The following is a 19,026-nucleotide window of genomic DNA, read 5'->3' as shown; positions in this document are numbered from 1 at the left end:
CTCAAAAACTGAAATGATTTGTACAAAAGAATTGAGTAAAAATCGCTAAAAATCTGTGGAAAACATTTATATCTCATATTTCACAACATGTTATTTTTCTGTATTATTGTAGCTATAAATTCTCTTTCTGATCATCCCAGAAATTCACACTCTCTCTGGAAAATTAGTAGTCTCTATTTTTTGCACGAGAAACACATGTGCCCTAATTTGAAAATCGATTATTAGTGGAAATCGAATTTTTTTCGCGTGACTCTTCCCAACCAAACTTTGACGTATGAGATAAAATTCATGACAGATTCCTCCAATTGTCTGTAATCTGATTTTCGAAACATCGCATCAGGTTCTCTCGTTCTCGAGAATTCAGAGAACACGAGGAACACACTGGAAGTTCTATGTCGTGCTTTTCTTCATCCGTCGCCGTCGCCGTCGCCGTCACCGTCATCGTCGTCGTCGTCGTCGTCGACGACGACGACGTCGACGGTCGTGGCTATCGATCGGTCGCGGGCGTCGGCGTCGGTGCCGCTCGGTGGCGCCCCCGTCAGCTCGGGACGGCGGCGACGGCGCTCTGCGTCGCTGCCATCCGCCCCTGGGGGGCGGCGGGGGACAGAGCACAGAGGAAAAGGGGGGGTGGGGGGCATCGACACGCAGAGAGCGATCGTGCCTTTGGTGGAGCCGGCAAGAACCCGGCGTGTACGTCGGGCCGCCACGTTAAAAGCGGATTTATTAGCCGGTAGAGCCGCGTTCTTTCATACCGCAAAATGTCGAGTTCGTCATCGCCATCATCGTCATCGTCATCGTCATTGTCCGATCTCGGGGACGACGAGTCGCCGGTAGGGAGAGCAGGACCGAATCGTGAAAATCGGCCAAGTGCGCGCGCGAGAAGTGCGACAATCGTAGATCGTCTATCTCTCTCTCTTCTCTTTTTTATCCTTTTTTTTATCCACCGATTCGATGGAGAACGAGCGAGCGAACCGCGAATCTCGTCGTCATCGTCGTCATCATCGTTATTGAGTACACTCATCCTACCGGCGTGCCGCGACTGGCATCCGCGAAGTGTTCGTGGAAATTTAATCGAGTCGCCACGGCACTCGTCGTCGTCGTCGTCGTCGTCGTCGTCGTCGTCGTCGTCGTCGTCGTCGTCGTCGTCGTCATCGTCGTCGTCGTCGTCGTCGTCGTCGTTGTCGTCGTTGTCGTTGTCGTCGTTGTCGTCGTCGTCGTCGTCGTCGTCGTCATCGTCATCGGCAGAAAGGCGCTCGAGGATAAGTGGAAAAGTGCGGCGCCGGGTGGGACACGGCAGAAATGCCGATGACGAATGATAGTGAGGGGAGTTGGAGTACGCGTGATCTCGGGTTAAATCATGCGTGTCGGAAAGGCCGGCCTCCGCCGCTGTCGCGTTGCGCATCGGGAAGGAACGCGCGGCGTAAAGTTCAGTAAATTCGTCATCCACGGACATTCCGAAGGATGATTCCCCGAGAACGTTTTACCATCGGATCGCGGATATCGGAGCGATTTCTCAGATCGGGCGGCACTCGTGGAGGGAAATTTTGGTTCAGCATGGCTGACGCCGCGACGTACCGTAGGGTGGTTCTTCTGAAATATCAACGTGAACGACATCCCGAAGGTAATAGCCTCGAAGAAAGTGAAAAAAAGTCTCGTTTTTATATTCTTGTGAAATGCCACGAGATACGGCGGAAAGCGACGAGATGTGTTTGACCAACCCACGCATGGCCGTTTCGGCCAAATGATGTCGGAAAATGCCGGCCTCTCGGGAGAGAGAAAGAGAGAGCCCGTTTCAGCATCCGGTTTCTCCGACCTCTTTTCACCGCGCGAAACACCGATTTTGTTGTTGCCTAATGGGAAAAGCGGCGGAACGAGCTCGCTCGGATTGAATTTGTCGTCATTCCTCTATCAACAAGTTTGCCTCATTAGGGAACTGGGCCATCTCTGGGAAGTGATTTTAAATGTCATTGATCGCGCGACCTTCGATGGAATTTCGCGTACAGTTATCACACGTCGTCGCTCCTCGCCGCGATCGAAAGTGATCGTTTTGGGGGTTGTTCCTTCGGCTTGATGAAATGAGTGATCCTTGTCGTGCGATGGGTGCGAAATCGATTCGCGAAAAATGTGATGTGTGCGTGATTCGAGTGCGCGCCTCTTGTCGAAAAATACGGCGTAGATATGTTTTATGGTGCTCAAGCGCTCGCCGTTATGTTGGATAATACCTGAAGGAGCTCTATCCGCTGCCCTCGACATAAGACGGAGCATGATCGTGCATTCTCACATAGTAAGACCTCTTTCGCTTTTACTTGGATATAGTTACGATAATTGCGGCTGACGATTCGACGAACGGGACGCAATCCGATCCGTAAGTCACGATTGATTACCTGTTTCGCGGAACGGTATTGATATTCGCAATGATAGCTAAATAAGTTTTACTCTTTTATCGAACGACGTTAATCGATAATTTGTTCGAGTTGTTTCACTGTCGTCATCGTAACTCCAAGAATTTTATCATCGTGAGGTACACGTTGCTGAAGCAATATTTGAAAAAAAATTATTTTTGAAGAGGAAATCTTTTTTCCATGTATTATAAAAAAATTTTAATTACACGCGACGTAAATATAAAGAATAAATCTCATCGCGTAAGAGATGAAAGTAATGCATTAAAAGAGGTAATAAAATTATACGTTTTGCTTTTTGATACAAGTTACAAGTAAAAACGATTTGATGATACAATTCAAGATAAAAACTGCGGGAACGGCCGTTTATCCTTTCGTGATAAATTCAACGCTTGTTTATTATTAATCGTCTAACCTAATTAACTAGTTTCTTTTTTTATCCTTCCACGAGTTCTATCTCATTGGCGAAAATACGTTATGTAATTAGCGTGATGAGATATCTCGCGGCTAAAGTCGGGCATTACGAAAGAGGAACACTCGTCGAATCGTCGTCGACGTTCGTTTCGCAGTCCCAGAGGGTCCATAATGGTTTGTTATTGATCTATCTCTGCGCGCCTTCCTTACACTTTTCTTCTTCCTTTCGTCCTTCGTCCTGCTACCTTCGTCCATGCCGACGACGTTGGGTGGTGAGAGATTGAGGGGAGAGAGAGACAGAGAGAGAGAGAGAGAGAGAGAGAAGAGCATGGCAGTCCCACGCAGGAATTCCGCGTACCCCGCACACCGCACGGATTCCCGAAACTCCGAAAGAAAAAACATCCCCTTACCCCTATTCTTTTCTTTTCTTTTTTTTTTGTCAAGAATCTCGTGAAAAGTTTCTATAAGAGAGAGAAGGAGAGAAGAGCCGCTGTGAAATATTTCGTGGTCACAGAGCTCGATATAGAGAGAAGAACGCTTTTTATTATTGAAGCTTAATATTTTGTTAATAAATGTTATTGTATTTTCAATTATTTTGCAATAAGGGTGATTATTTGTTTTAGCTTATTATAATTTATATCTACTAAATTTGGTTTTTGATATAAATACAAGAGTAATATATTTACAGATAAGAAAAGTATTTTCTAAAGATTTTTTTAACAAGATTAAATTTTAAAGGTAAAATTTTAAAGGTAAAATTTTAAACAATATATATATATATATATATATATATATATATATATATGTATTACTTTGTATAAGGAAATTTAATATTCTTTATTTCTTAGTTCAATTTTATTTAAAAAATTATAACAATATTGCCGACATTGATAATAATTAAACATTTTTATCCAATATATTGTTTCTATTTAGGTTTTTTGATTTGGCTATAAAATCGATACATGTTATTTAAAATTTCCCGATCGGTTTCTTCTTTCACATCACGATATGTTTCCCGAATGGAATATCGAACGTGTCTTCGAGAATGATATTAATACCGCATACAGACATTACCGTGAAATTCGATCAAGCGGAGCGGCGATGATTGACGTCACGACTCTATCGTCGGAATGCAATTAATATTGCATAAATGAGACCACCCCGCGAACTTGTATCAATTAGCACAGTTCTCGTCGTATATGGCGGATCCGCCTGTAATTCGCATATAATCACGCGGAAAACTTTTACTTCCCCTGTATGGGAAAATTACGTTTGAACGCGCATCGTCCGATATACCGTGTCGCGATCGACATGCCTTTACGCGCTCCGTAAAATATACGTTTACCTGCTATACACAGTTAATGTAAGGACATTAAGCGCCTGCTGGTATAACCAACGAGCTCAACGTGTGAATAAATAATGCAGCGCCACGATCTAAAAACCTTCTTTTCTAAATTGACGTAAGTCGACGCGAGCTCGTTGTCGATGAGGAGGACTTACAGCGCCGTCCGATATCCGCGAGTGCAGCAGCAGCAGCAGAAGCAACTTTATTTTATCATTTGCCGATAGGGAGAGAGAGAGAGAAAGAGAGAGAAAGAGAGAGTACGTTACGTCGTCTGAATAATAAATGTTCGATGCGAGCCATCGCATCGATACCTCTCGTACATACGAGCTCGCTTTTCAGCGAAAACGCGACGCGAAGCTAAACTCGCGTATGGAGTGTTACTCTACTCATCGCGAGAAGAAACTTTCGCTCGCCAACTGTCCGTTCTTCGTTTAGCCTATGATTATCCTGGACTTGGTATCCACCTGTCATTACGATACATTGTGGCGACACCCATCGAGTTTCGTGCGCCGCTGCGGAAGGGAAATATTTGCCGCGTACTTCCTGATTATATGCCTCCTCGGGTAATCACGAATCATGCGAGGAAGAAATGCCTACATTGTAATGTGTAATGCTAAGCTACTTCCTTTAACTCTTTTAACAATTTCCTCGTAAATATCCTCGAATACCCGATCATATATGAGCGCATCACAATAATGTCGTAACATTTGGTTGATGAACCTGAATTTCGACACAATTGAATCAAATTTAAATTTTCCGTCGAACCTAAGAGCCAGTTTCGTTTAAGTGATAATCGAGTGATAACCGATTAAAGTTACAATTACGCTGAAAAAAATGCTTAGATAAAAATGGAAAATCTTAATAATTTAAATGCAAGAAAATAATTTTTATGTTTCATATTATAGTATAATGGAAATTAAATAATAGAGAAATGCGATGGTTGAAATATATTTTTCCGTATGTATAGCATCGTGAGTAGCTCGAAGTTATACATGGTTTCAATCTCTATATCTAAGTGAATTATTAAAAACTCGCTATACGCTCGTACGAGTTTATTTTCTCACAGAAGGTCTGGAAATATAAGCCCGATCATTGCTCGCGTCGCGTAACATGACAAGATTGTAATTAAAATGGTAATCACCAGTTCGATAAAATGCCATCTCCATTACAAAGCGGCCAACTACCGAGAAAATATTAATCTACATCCTTGAGCGTTTTCTATGTTTTATAAAAATAATGAAGGTGCTCTGGTGGATGGTTTCCTTTCGGATGCCGTTTCATTGTAATAACTGCGGAATAAGAGGGCAGTAATTACTTTTCGTGAGACTGTCACGTTTGTCCGGCTCGCCCTCCGTGTACCCCGTACTTCGGTTATTACTAACAATGAATAGCAGTGACCGTGTTAACCCCTCTTATGACAATTCATGATACGCAGTGCTTTGTAGAAAATAACGTTTGATGGTATATATGCACTGTAATAATAATAATAATAATAATAATATTCACGGCAATATACGCCATCACATTGTCAAGCCTTTTTTCAAATTACATATTTTCAATAATTAAACTAAACTACATTTGTTATTAAAGGTATTAATTGATTAAATTATAACAAATAACAATCATTACGTAAATTATAATGAATAAAATTTTAGAAAGATCCCTTTGTCATTATTATTTTACCAATATTATCAGATTTATCGTAAATATAATCATGAATAATATCTACATTGAGGGTTCTTGGTCACGGTATAATAATTTCTGTTGAAATGTTTTATATTTGTGAAAATTATTATCTCGCGGATGTTAAAAACGTCGTTATCAAAAGACTTATACTAGACTACCAAACGACAAAGGTATCGTAGATCTCGGTGGTCGTGAAACTGGTCGGCGTTAGGCAGTCTAGATATATCGAGGCGCGAGAGAAGGGTCTTCCTCCAGGTTCTACGGCTTCGATCCAGACGGGGACGACCTCTCCCTCGCCGGAGGAAGGAAGGAAGGACGGACGGAAAGACTCGAGCTAGAAAGGCCTGAGAGAGAAAGAGAAAGAGAGAGAGAGAGAGAGAGGAGGGAGGAGGGTGCACGCATGACCCTGAACCCAACTGCCGTAGCACCCAACCCCCGGTACAGGGGTGCGAAGCCTCGGGAGAGAGAGACGCGGGAGAGAGAACTCGAGATAGAACGGACGAAGCAAGAACGGAAGAGAGCAGACTACGGCGGGCAAGGGGAGATATACCGTAGATATACGAAGAAGAGAGGAGAGAGAGAGAGAGAGAGAGAGAGAGAGAGAGAGAGAGAGAGAGAGACTACGCCGTGGAGAGAGAGTACAGTTCCCGAGATCAATACTCCCGCGTCTTGCGATCATTCATCTTGCCACGCCCCTCTGCTCTCTCCACACATTTCCTGTCTTTCTCATCCCTTTCGTTCATCCCCTTTTCCCCGTTATTCTCTTTCCTTCTCTCTCTCTCTCTCTCTCTCTCTCTCTCTCTCTTATTCTCTCTCTTACTCTGTCTGTTTCCCCATCTCCCTATTCCTCATCCCCCTGCGTGTCGCGATCTTCATCCCTCTGGTAGCACCCCTCATAGTCGTGGTCGCCGTCATTTGGCGCCCAATCGTGGCGCCTAATACGAATGGAGCAAAGGGGAGAGAACTTTCCGAAGGTCGCAGGAGAGAGGGAAATCTAAAGAGAGAGAAAGCGTGATAACGCACAAGGTGGTGGCTTCGTTTCCTACGCACCGACTATGCGCGGTTTAATGAAAAAATGGCGATTTCTTAGATTCATAACAAAATATTAATAATTCTGTATTATTCATGATTATGCTCTTCATTACATATTAATATTATTTTAATTTGATGCAATATTATTCGGTTTCATTAAATTTAATATGTTTAAACAAATATCAATGTGTGTGTGTGTGTGTGTGTGTGTGTGTGTGTGTGTGTGTGTGTGTGTGTGTGTGTGTGTGTGTGTGTGTGTGTGTGTGTGTGTGTGTGTGTGCGTGCGTGTGCGTGTGCGTGTGTGTGTGTGTGTGTGTGTGTGTGTAAAAATATCAATATATATATATATATATATATATAAAAAATCATTATACATTAATATATGAAATATGCAATATGACAGAAGAGACTATTAATTTAACAATGTTCACAAAAAATGGATAAAATCACGGAAAACAAAGAAACATTTATGTCAATTGATATCGAATTATTTTATATATTTAATTCAAATTTAATTTTTTCTGTAATATTCAAAAATTCATGGCCGATTACTTTATAATCCAATAAAATACTAAATTTATTATATGTAAAACGTAAGAGCATTTTCATTATGTGTCAATTAAACACAGATTATCCAACGAATCGAGAAAGAAAAGGTTTTTCATAGGGAAAAATTTTATATATATATATATATATATAGAATAAATTTTTCGATTGGTATGCTTTCCGAGGAAATCTATTTTGAATATGAAAGTGCGAGCACGTGTTTATGTATTGACACTTGTGAACGTCTATTGATCATGTAAAATATTTGCACGAGAGAATTTGTTTACGTGACATTGCGTATTTATTATGATACCGGACATACCGTTGCCAGTTTTCACTGATCTCTCGACATGGACATATGGTACGGCCAGAATAAGCTCTAGGAAACGTTAGCAAACAGATAACGGTAACATTCCACAACTGTATGTTGTTAATTATTATATAGAATTGAATTTAATTAGTAGGAGTTTAAATGAATAAATATCGATATATATATATAATAAAACAAAAATAGTAAGTTACTTTATTCGAATATCATATTTAGAATAATTCTTTTTGAACATAATGCAACATTTGTATATTTATTTGTCTCTTTACAAGGAATCGTTTTCTCGCTGATTTTATGATCTATTGGACGTCTCGTATATAAATTATTGACAGAAACAAATGCTTGTTTGACGAAATCTGATAGTAGTTTTTGGAAAATTAATGGAAATGAACCGTCAGGAAATATTTTCTGATTCGTATTATAATGTAGAAAAATTTTACGTGTGTCTGGTGCGTCGAGTGTGATTTAAATGACTTTGGAGCCATCTTTTTCTGATTGGTAACGTCTATTACATTCAAAGAGTGAGTATACCGGAGAATATATGTCATATAAAAAATAGTTTCAACGAGGGAGGATACTCGTTTTAAATAGAAGAGCCGGTAGATTTGATCGAGTTTTTTTTTTTTGCGGTAAAAGAGAGCCTGCAATCCGATTGGCAAAAATATCAGATGAGAAGTCGATATATTGATTTTTCTTTCAATCAGAAATTGAAACCTGTATAATTTTAGCGAGTTTATTTCTTAACACGAATACAACCTATATGACTTCTAAATCAGCTTTGTTTATTATTATAATAATTTCTCTGTATAATTTGTAATATTGAAATTGTGTTCTTGAGTTATAACCGACGAGCATTTTATTAAAAGAGCAATAATAGCAATAATTAAATAATTTAAAAATTTTGATTTTAATTGACCCATTATTAATTTTATAACACGAAAAAATTATACTTGGAAACGTATGTCTGGTTACTCGTTATTCATATGATACTTTTGAGTAATTTGCATCGTTATTATTCTTAAAGAAACACGCTGTCATGGAAATTTGGCATAAATGCAAGAATTAATCTAATTAGAAGCTTATGAACTCTCAAGTGTGGCCAGTAACCGTACGCTAACCAATAACTGTGTGTCCCAGTTCATCGCCTTTCGTGTAACTTCGCTAAACGAGTAGTTTAAAGTGGAAAGCAACGGGAAAAAAAGAGATCGATAAAAATCAATAACAAGGGCAAAGAAAAATAGAACGAGGACTTTGCAGGGCAGACGAAATAGTAAATAGCGAGGAAAAGAGGAGATTTAAGTACAGACAAGCATGTTCGAAGTCTCAAAGATATCCGCGATATCTTTTCCTTTGAGTCGTTTCTTCATTGCTATCGTATCATCTGTCGTTGACGTCGTACTTGTTACATTCAGCGACTCTTACTGCCAGTGGCTTCATTTTTGGATAAAAAGAAATCGAATCGGTAAGCGTACGATCTGTCTACGATCGATTTGTTCTTCCGAAGTCAGGGTGAATGATTTGTTAAAAGTGGATTGCTCTTCCGAAATTACTTCATCGAACGCATTCCGAAAAAATATCTTGAAACTTGTCACTTTAGGAAATGGAAACATAATTTCACTGAGAAGTAGTTTAGAAAAATGTATTAGCGTAGTTTTAATTTCGGTTTAACTTACTTTTCAATTTTTTTTTATTATTTTTTTTATTATTTTTTTTATTTATTTATTTTTTTTCAATTTTTTTCTTTTAATTTAAAAAATTAGAAAAATAAAGAGTAAGTTGAAATGAGGGTATAGTTAATTTACAGAAGTGATGTAAGACGCGTCGATTTTTGCGTTTTACATTACTACGATTGGACAATATTTGATTGTAAAATTATTTTTGTACGCTTATAAGTATATCTGAATATTATTAAGATTCTATTTTCGTATTTATCTTTGTAAAGTCAATTAATAACAGCTTTAATGATAATTTTAATGTGCGATATATAAAAAAATATTCTCGTTTACGAAATAGGAGAATTATTGCCTGCTCTCCATGAATGAAAATTTCACGCCAAGTTTAATATGCTAAACAATAATAATTTCTTATGCATTTTGACATATTTTACGATAGTTTCACTAATTCTGGATCTATCAAATGTGCAGCAATGGAAGCCGAGGACGACGAAGAGGTCAATGACAGTAATGAGGGCTCCGACGAATCCAGAACCGATGTTTGGAACAGTGTCGGGGGCGGGGGCGGGGGTGATGAAGGCGGAGGAGACGAACAGCTCTTTCAGATCAGCCGGCTGCAGCAGCACGCCACCTCCGAAAAGAGCTTCAACCGGTGAGTAGCGCTCGTTTTGCCTTCCGAAAGTGTCCGTCATCAATGTTGTATGACTCAATTTCTCTCGCTTTGGCAAATCCTTCACGATATATACGGAAATATAGTGTTGGCCGTATAACCAAAAGCTGAATAGGAAAGACACGAAGCTTCCTCTCAGCGATCGTGATATTCGCATGGAAAGGTCGAGAGTACGACGATCGTGCGAGAGATCGCTGTCGATCAGATCCAAACGCATAGCGTAGATTAACGTCGATGTGTCGCTATGCAGCAACAGCATTTATACCTTTCGCTTTGCCCGTCATTATTTTGCGCTTCACCGTGATCCTCTATTCAATCTCACGATTATATATCGAACAATTGATAATTAATGATTCATTTACGCTCGATGCCACAGTGGTCCAGTAGTTCTTTTGATGACTGGAGATATATGAAAGAGTGTACATTATGTTTACAGTATAATTATTGCGAGTGCGTAAGCGCGCAGGTATACGAAGTAAGACGAAAAAAACTGAAGAGATACACAATTTCACAATACTGATATTAGTAGATAGATATCACGTAGAAAAAAAAATTAATCTTAAATCAAGATTATATATTCTCTATACAAGCAGAAATATTTTAATTTTTTTTTTAGAAAAATTTTGGTATTGATGCGAGTATAGATATTCTCATATATAAGAGACAAATAGATTTTTAATCTTGAGTTAAGCAATAGTAATATTTGCATTAATACAAATTCAACTAAATCAAAATTAAATTTTTAAGAAGATTACAATATTCTTGCTTATATACAAGAATATATTTTTTGATTTAAAACTAATTTTTTTTTTCTCTATTCACCTTACATACGAAATTATTACTATGCTAGTTGCAATAAACATAATAATACAACATAATAATTTATTTAATTATTTGAATAAAATTTATAATAATATTTTTAATAATTGCTATGGTATATTTGCGTGTAAATAGTCTCATATCACTTTTTTTTCTCAAAATTGATCAGAATTGACCCTTTGGAAGATTACCAAACAGAAATCATTGATTGAAAAAGTGTTTTTTTCCAAGCCAAATCGCCCAATGATTTATCTCGTCGATGAATAAAGTTTATTGAGATACAAAGTACGATATAATTGTGGAGGTTTTGAAGAACACAGCCGGACGTAGCGCTCGAAAATAGTCTCGTCTCTTTTCAAGTTTTTCTCTCGCGAATTGCCAAGGGAGTTTAATGAACTTCCTCTCGGTTGGAAACGTCGCGTTTTCTCCCAATTTCATCAAATGCTTATTCTTAGTCTCGTACCCTTCCGCCCAACGGCGGTCATATCGGCGCGGACAGAATTCGCTCGAACGTATTACCTAGTACAAGAAGAAGAAGCTGCTATGCACGATTCGGACGTTGTGAGCGCGGGACTAGCCAAATATACACGGTGCGTCAGCGTCGCGGCGCGCGGCGTCGCGTCCTCCCTTCTCTCTGCGCCGTTTCAACCGCCGGGCGCCTCGTTTGAGGTCAACGTCATCCGGCCTCTATCGCTCTCTTTCCCGCACGTGTGACTGTCCCCCCTCCCCCTCCCCCTCCCCACCCCTCCCACCCTTCCTTCTCTTTGCGGTATCCTTTATACCGTCCCTTCCCCTATCTGTCTCTCTCCCTTTCTCGCTCTTTCGGTTTTCTTCATTTGTCTTCGTTCTCTCGTTCGGGGCACTCGGACGCGTCTCAGATGAGCGAACTTTGAAGCGAGCGTACGTACGTTCCTGTGTGCGCAAACACGAGGTCACCGACGTTGCGAAATTGAGAAATTGATGCAATGATGGCTGCATGTGTCAAAGATAAAAAAAGAAAGAATTCTGAATATCTTTTTTTGTATCATAAGAGCGGAAATTATACGTTTTATGTTCCTTTTGCACATGTAGTATACGTATCTTTTACAGCGTTTATATATATATATATATATATATATACATATTTTAATAACGAATAATAAATATAATAAGAAATATAATTATTGCATTTATAGCATGAAAAACAGAAAACAGATACATATTCCCATCATAAAAGTAATTTTCAAAATGAATGACGTTAAACATGTTTTGCACACACACATTTCTTAAGCCTTCGGGTACTATACCGGCTGAATTATCGCAATGAAAATCTCTGTGATCTTATTAAAAATTCCAAGAATTATTACGCGTATATAACTACAGGAAAAATATAAATCTTCTACGGTAGAAGAGCTTTCGATTCGCCTCGCGGTTAAGTGGACCTAGGCAAAAAGCGGAAATAGCGTGCTGCCTCAGTCGCCGGTGAAACCGCCGTTGTTTTTTCGCAAACTGTAATCCATGCACGAACCCGTACTAAGAATATTAGCATACACGATCGAACATAATCGAGACTTCCACGAAAAGATTTATCATTCCAAAGAAATGTCCTGATCTTGTTTCGTATTATCCAAAGTTTAATCCCCCTCTTAACATTCACGAAATTTAATATATAAAAATGTTAAAAGAAATATGGCTCAAAATACAAACAAAAAAATTTGTATTTTTATGGATAAATATATATATTAAAAATTATATATATAATATATATATAAATTTTTATATTTTAATATACTTAAAATATTAAATATAGTTTCCGTGAATGATATTTCTCGACAAATTGACCAAATTGGCGATTTATCTTTAGGTCAATAGAAAGAAGATATTTCTTACGGATTGCATTCGCATGTTCGCCAGTTCCTCCAATACGCAATGTGTAATTAAAGGTGTGTTTCGCTTACGCATTCTTGGATTATCCATAAAGTTAGGGATAACTTACGTGCATTGCGCGCAGGATTTCATGTGTAACCATGTAATTTCTTCTGGTGTAGACGAATCCGAGAGATATCGGGTTAACGTAGGAGCCAAGATGTTCATGACGGACGAAGAATATCGTAAGCATTACTGCACACATATACACATAATAGACACACACACACATTCTTCCCTCATATCGTAAAATTCATGGTATTAAATTCATTTTTCCTCCGTAAAAAATTAGTACACGGTAAAAGCGCGCTCGGGCTAATATTAAATCCCGTGGCGTATCTCTTTATCTTGAAAGCATTTTCGCGCGCATATCTTCTTGACACTTTGATCTTTATTCACATCGCTTAACGTTAAACGCGACCGCTTGACTTTAATCCTGTGTTTACCTCGGATATAACCACATCAAATGACACGAATAAATTATCGTACGCGACTAAAGTTAGTCGTTAAACGCATGGCATAGAACACGGATTTTTTTGTTCTTATACGCCATTAACGCGTTATGCTGTACGTTCAACTTAACAATCTGTTATGTCGGGACAACCTGACGGCCTCTTTTTCGGGGAAGCGACCGCCATTGTGACGGGCAAGTGGAATCATCATCGGCGACCATTCTAGACGAGTGCTAACACTTTCGACGTCGCGACGCAGTTCCGTGAAACGCGCGTCACGCGTGCATGGGAAATATTTCGGAATACCGAACGGGTTAGAGGGGCGACGGGTCGACACGACGGGTTTGTCTGGATGGTACTCCGTGTGCGTACGACACCGACCGGCAGACGAAACAAAATACTGCTAAAATTAATCCGGGCCTTAGGTCATGTCTGCAAGGAGTCTAGACAACGACGACGACGACGACGACGAACGCCGAGGACGACGCGACTCGCCGCCGAAAGTGGACCGAAGCGTGTGGGCGCGATACTTTAACGAGTTCTGATATTTCGACACATTTCCGACTTCCTGCTACGCTCTCCCCCCCCCCCCCCGTCCACCCGTCGCACCCGTTCTGTCCCTTCTTTTCGCTATATTTACCACCGTCTGCTCCCTTCCCGTAAAATCGCTGCTTGTCTGGAAAGTTTGGTGGAAACATATGGAAATTCTTCTTTTTTTCGAAGCGATCGAGTAATTTTGTTTATGAAACTTGACGCTTTCATTATTGGGCCACCATTGTGTGAAGTGTCATTTTTATATTAAGTATCTTACAAGAATTAAATACTTCCCGAGAAAATAAAGTTTACCATTATGAAATCATGTTTGTAATCTTACTTCGATTGAACATAGAAAATTAGAGACGGAATATAAAAGTCGAAAATATGTGACGACATACCTCATATACCATGAGCAAACAGTATTTTCGCATTTCGTTCGACATTCTGTTTCCAATTTTTCTTTGTCTCTCTGACCTTTTAAATATGTTGTTTATTTACAATTTTATTTCAATAGCATGAGAAAAAACGGAGTGAAATTTATTTCCGTTGTTCGGTTCTTCGGTTGTTGAAATTCAATACTTTATCGGAGAGAGATTTAGATCCCCTATGAATCCGTAAGTTATGTAAAAGTCGCTTATGTAGATTTAGTCGATCAGACATTTTTTTTTTTTTTACTTATTTAACTTTTTATCCATGCCTATTAATCATGCACGTTTATGAAACATTACGTACAAGTAATTTCTCCATAAAACTGGTATATCGAGCAATATCGTCACATTTCATTCACCACTGCGGCTACAACGACAGATTTTAATTCTATTATAAATCGTCGTTTGATAGGCCACGAAAGTTCTTTATCGCAGGTTACATCCCTCTAACGTGCACGCCACGAATTCGATTTGCGCTGTTAGTTGATGTGAGCCAGAAGCGACGAAATTTGGTGACTGGGTCGATCCCGTCGAATATTTGCCATGTCGTGCCTCTGTCGTTGCCACTACGGAGAATAGATAATACGTACATTGTTCAGTGTGAACACAGTTTTCGGCCAGATGGCACGATTTTCCGATCGTCACTCCGCTTTTTCTTCACCCGCCGTTGGTCCCTCGCTTTGCAAAATTACTACCCCCGATGAGCCATCGAGCCGTTATTCGTTGAGAAATCGTCATTTAATTGTTTATTTATTCGTTTGTTAACTATATTGTCGTTGTAATAAATTATCTCATTACGGAAATATCACAGTTGATTTCGTAAAAGAATGATACGACAAACGAACATTATTTACAAGAACTCGCTGTTTTATTATGCATGTACTTTCGTTATTTATAATGTTGGTGTCCAACCTTCAATTAGTAAAAATAACCATTTGTCATAGCTATCGTGTAGATAACTAGGTAGAATGTTTATAATAATAATTGTAAATCAATATTGAATTAATTTTTTAGCATGATACGCGGTTTTGCTTAGATAAGAGTTCAACTCACTCTTTTTAAGGAAGGATCTCTTTTTAGAGATTTGGGGAGGTTACGATATCTCGATACCTCACCTTTAATAGCACCACAATTGCATGATGTTGCGCGACGTAAAGTAACGAAAGAGAACACATTAGCCGATGCGAATTTTTATAGCACGGTAAACGTTGCGCACCACGTCAATGTATTGCATGCGCAAATGAATAAATTTTTTATGATGTATTTAAAAAAAAAAAAAACGGCAGTTCCTCGATAATGCATGTCGCGACTACAATGGGAAGTATCGTAACTGTTTTTCCAGGAAATGGCGGATCGAAGAGAGGAAAAGGAATTTATTTCAGATTATGCAATCGACGATTGATCGACGAATCAATCGAAGAAAGTGTAGGCGAGAGAGGTGCGTGCGAGAAATAAATAATCGCTCGCGCCGGAATCACGAAGTGTCCAGTATCCGTAATTGCCTCCGTTGAAAGTCTCTCGAAAGAAATCGTAAAACCGAGGCACGCGCCCTACGCACCCTACGCGCTACCCTATGACCATCTGCCGGTCTCATTTCTTCTTCTCGTCGTTATCCGTCTTACCTACTAGCCGCGTGCTTTTTCCGCGCTTTCTGCTCCCATTCGGAGGCGTAACCATCGCACGTTAATAATTCCTTGGAACTGAGAAACGCGACGAGAAAACGTCGTTCAATGATACACCTTTATGCATCTGTCACAGAAAACGGTCATTAAAGACCCCTCGCCTCATTAACGGTGTCGCGATAATGTAGAAAACGCAAGCTGGTAAATTTTTAATAACGCGTTCGTCCACGTCGATTATTGCTCGCTCGCTCGTCGCTCGATATTTGCATTCTCCCATGAAAATTTTACGTTTACACACGCGAACGTGCGTGAACGCAGTTAGCATTTGTTCAATCTATTTCATTCTATTTCATTCTTATTCATTCTATTTCTATAAAGGATTATAGGATTTTTCTTTTTTTCTAGAAACAAAATTATAAATATACTTATACAATAATCAAATTATCAAATGGGATTATGTAAAGCTAGAATTTAAAGCGAGAATAAAAATTTATTTGGAAAGTGATTTTCGCTTGGAATCTACGAACTCTAAAGATTTATTTAAAATTTAATACAATTTAATTTAATTAGTTGTTTGGAGGTGAATCTTGATTTAAGTAGTAGTATAATAATTTTAATGAGACATTTAGATAAGGTTTATATTGTGAAAACAATATGTTCTGAAGAAAATCTTGAGAAAAAAAAATGTGCGTAACTACTTTTCCGATGCAATGTCCCAAGGAGGGATTAAGGGATCGCCGGATCGACGAGGCTAACGAAGAGGAAGCTGCGGCGAGGGTAGCGCCAACGGAAACAGCTACGAAAACAGTCGCGTCACCGCCAGCAGCCGGCTTTTAGGTCTTTGCTCTCTCGTGCAACTTCTCGCTTTGTGTCTGTCCCGTTCGTCTCCTCTGTTGGCAGGGCCGGGTGTTTTTTCAAATGTCGATTAAAACGTTCGATTTTCGTAACAAGAGAATTACCTTTATCAATGCTATCATATGAGCGAACGAAAAAACAAATTTATCGGGTTGCAAGTATCATCCTTGCACGAGTAGAATGGAAGTTCTTCTGTTTGTCATATTATCGTGTTTTGAATGCATTTAGTAGTACAACGATTTAATTCTTGTATTTCAATCGAGAAGTTTTTCAAAATATTTTTTTTAAAGTAAATAAAATGTTTTTTTTATTTTAAAATTGCGATTAAAAAATAATATTTTTATAAACAAAAACAAGTAGTTGATACTTTGAATTGATTTTCGGATTCCATGTGATTATTTTGTTTAAAATGTTGGTAATTATTTTAATTTAAACTAATTCAATAAAATATATTCAAAACATTGCAATTATACATGATCATTCTAAAACAAAACATTCTCAACATTTTTATTTTTTAAGAAATAACATTACATATTTATTAAGTTATTAATAAATATTTTTTAAAAATATTAATTTTAAATATTGTAATTATTATACAATCATGAAAATTGATTGTAAATAACAATTTAAAATTATTGTTTTCAAATAACTACTATTTTTTAGAAATCTTACTCTAAGAATTATTTTAATAATTATGAAAAAAAATCTCTCATAGATTAATTTATAAAGAGATTACTCAATTACTTCTAAATGATACTTAAAATAGCAAGGAATTACGTTTTGATAATCTTTTTTATATTTATAAAATATCAATATCAGCTTTTAGTATTCAAGTAAATTTTCCAACATTCTAGAAATGTTTAAAGGCACAACTTAAAAACGTTCCTTTCCGATATTGACGTTCTCCCCTGTCTCCGAAACGAGGGCTTGGGGTGCTCCATGCTCCGGTTACGGCAGTGGATGTCTGTCTCTCTCCACATCCTCCGCATCACCGGCATCGCCGGGAGTAATCCGTGTGCATTTACGACCCTTGCTGCGCGCACGGCCGTAACAACGTGCATGCGTGTCGGTGAGAGGCAGGTGTGTACACTCGGGTAGAAAGAGACTTATTCGTGGGGAGAGAGAAGAGCGACGAAGAGAGAGAGAGAGAGAGAGAAAGAGAGAACGATGAAGGGCAGAGGAAGAGAGGAGGAGTAGCGCGTGCCGCCGTCGACCATCCGGAGGCCAGGTGTAGCCTTTATCCATTTTACTCGCGTTTGTTACCCTCGGACCTCTGCGATTCCGATGCACCCTCTGGGTCTCGCCGCTTCTGGGGTGCCCTTCGGCCGACGCTAGTGTGCGGGGAAAGCAAGAGAGAGAGGGAGAAAAAGAAAGGGAGGGGGGGAGGGGAAGAAGAAGAGAGAAAGGAGGAAAGAGAGTTGCAGCGATCGACGACCAGCGTTTCTTCGGCTTCGAGATGCGAATTTACACACTGCGCCCCTCGCAAACACGCGCGCGAACGATGCCCCCGTGCCGTCGTGCCGTTTTCTCTTCTCCCATTTAAATTGTAATGTTTAATTCGTAGTCTATGCGGATTTGTAAAGACATCGACGTGCATCTCTCTAAATTTATATTATAACCGGCTGGAATTATGATTTTGATTGCGGAGTGACTTTGCGTGAACAGGTTCGGATGACGGATTTATATTGAACAAAGGAATTTGTTATTATACGCACAAAATATAATTTCTAATATGGAAAATTAATAGGAACGAATACAGCGCGTATTAACGCGGTCATTTAAAGTGTTGAGAAATTAACATAATGAAATATACATACAAGAAACAAAGGGTAGGAGTGCTTTAATTAACATTGAAATCATAATTTCAATCGGAATTTTTCTTAAATAATAACTATATTATTGTATGTTAACAATATGAGAGAAAGATCGGAACGCCGATCTGTAATTTCACCGGAAGATTGGTAGGAAATAGACACCACCTGGAATTTCAAAAATTTACTCCAGCTGTCGTGTCTGGTGCGATCGACGAGTCTAATCCTAGAGCGACGTGAGAGGGATAATCACGCTCCCCTTCGTCGTCCTTGTCGCCGTTTTCCGTTCACCCCCTTGGAGCGGCACACGCCCACGCGGAAATGATGCCCGCCCCGGAGTAATCTGCGTGACCCCCAATAACGATCTTTTCGAAGGGCGTTCTTACAACGGTGTTTTCGATTTTCCTCTTGATTCCGACGTACTGCTTACTCGGACGCGAACTTTAATTCGGAGATTGAAACAAAATGAAAAAGTAAAAAAAAAAAGAATTTTAATTTTATCTA

At 39.1% G+C, this 19,026-nt stretch overlaps 1 protein-coding gene across 2 annotated transcripts in view; it reads left to right on the top strand.

Moving 5' to 3' along the window:
- LOC105429002 (serine/threonine-protein phosphatase 4 regulatory subunit 1) overlaps positions 1–19,026 on the top strand; it is a 145,676-nt gene that overhangs the window by 16,208 nt on the left and 110,442 nt on the right. Inside the window, exons 1-2 of one of the 2 annotated variants that reach the window (XM_011641642.3) lie at positions 654–2,284; positions 9,895–10,075. In XM_011641642.3, coding sequence (XP_011639944.2) covers positions 9,897–10,075 — 179 coding nt within the window. In that variant the 5' untranslated portion in view covers positions 654–2,284; positions 9,895–9,896. Of the gene's footprint in view, positions 1–653; positions 2,285–9,894; positions 10,076–19,026 lie in introns of those variants that run through there. The other variant, XM_089082606.1, reaches the window with a different exon arrangement.

Source organism: Pogonomyrmex barbatus, unplaced genomic scaffold (assembly GCF_055798465.1).
Source record: "Pogonomyrmex barbatus isolate J1 unplaced genomic scaffold, ASM5579846v1 scaffold6, whole genome shotgun sequence".
NCBI classification, from domain to species: domain Eukaryota; kingdom Metazoa; phylum Arthropoda; class Insecta; order Hymenoptera; family Formicidae; genus Pogonomyrmex; species Pogonomyrmex barbatus.
The sequence above is the reverse complement of the archived record's forward strand: the minus strand, read 5'-3'. Positions and strand labels throughout refer to the sequence as shown.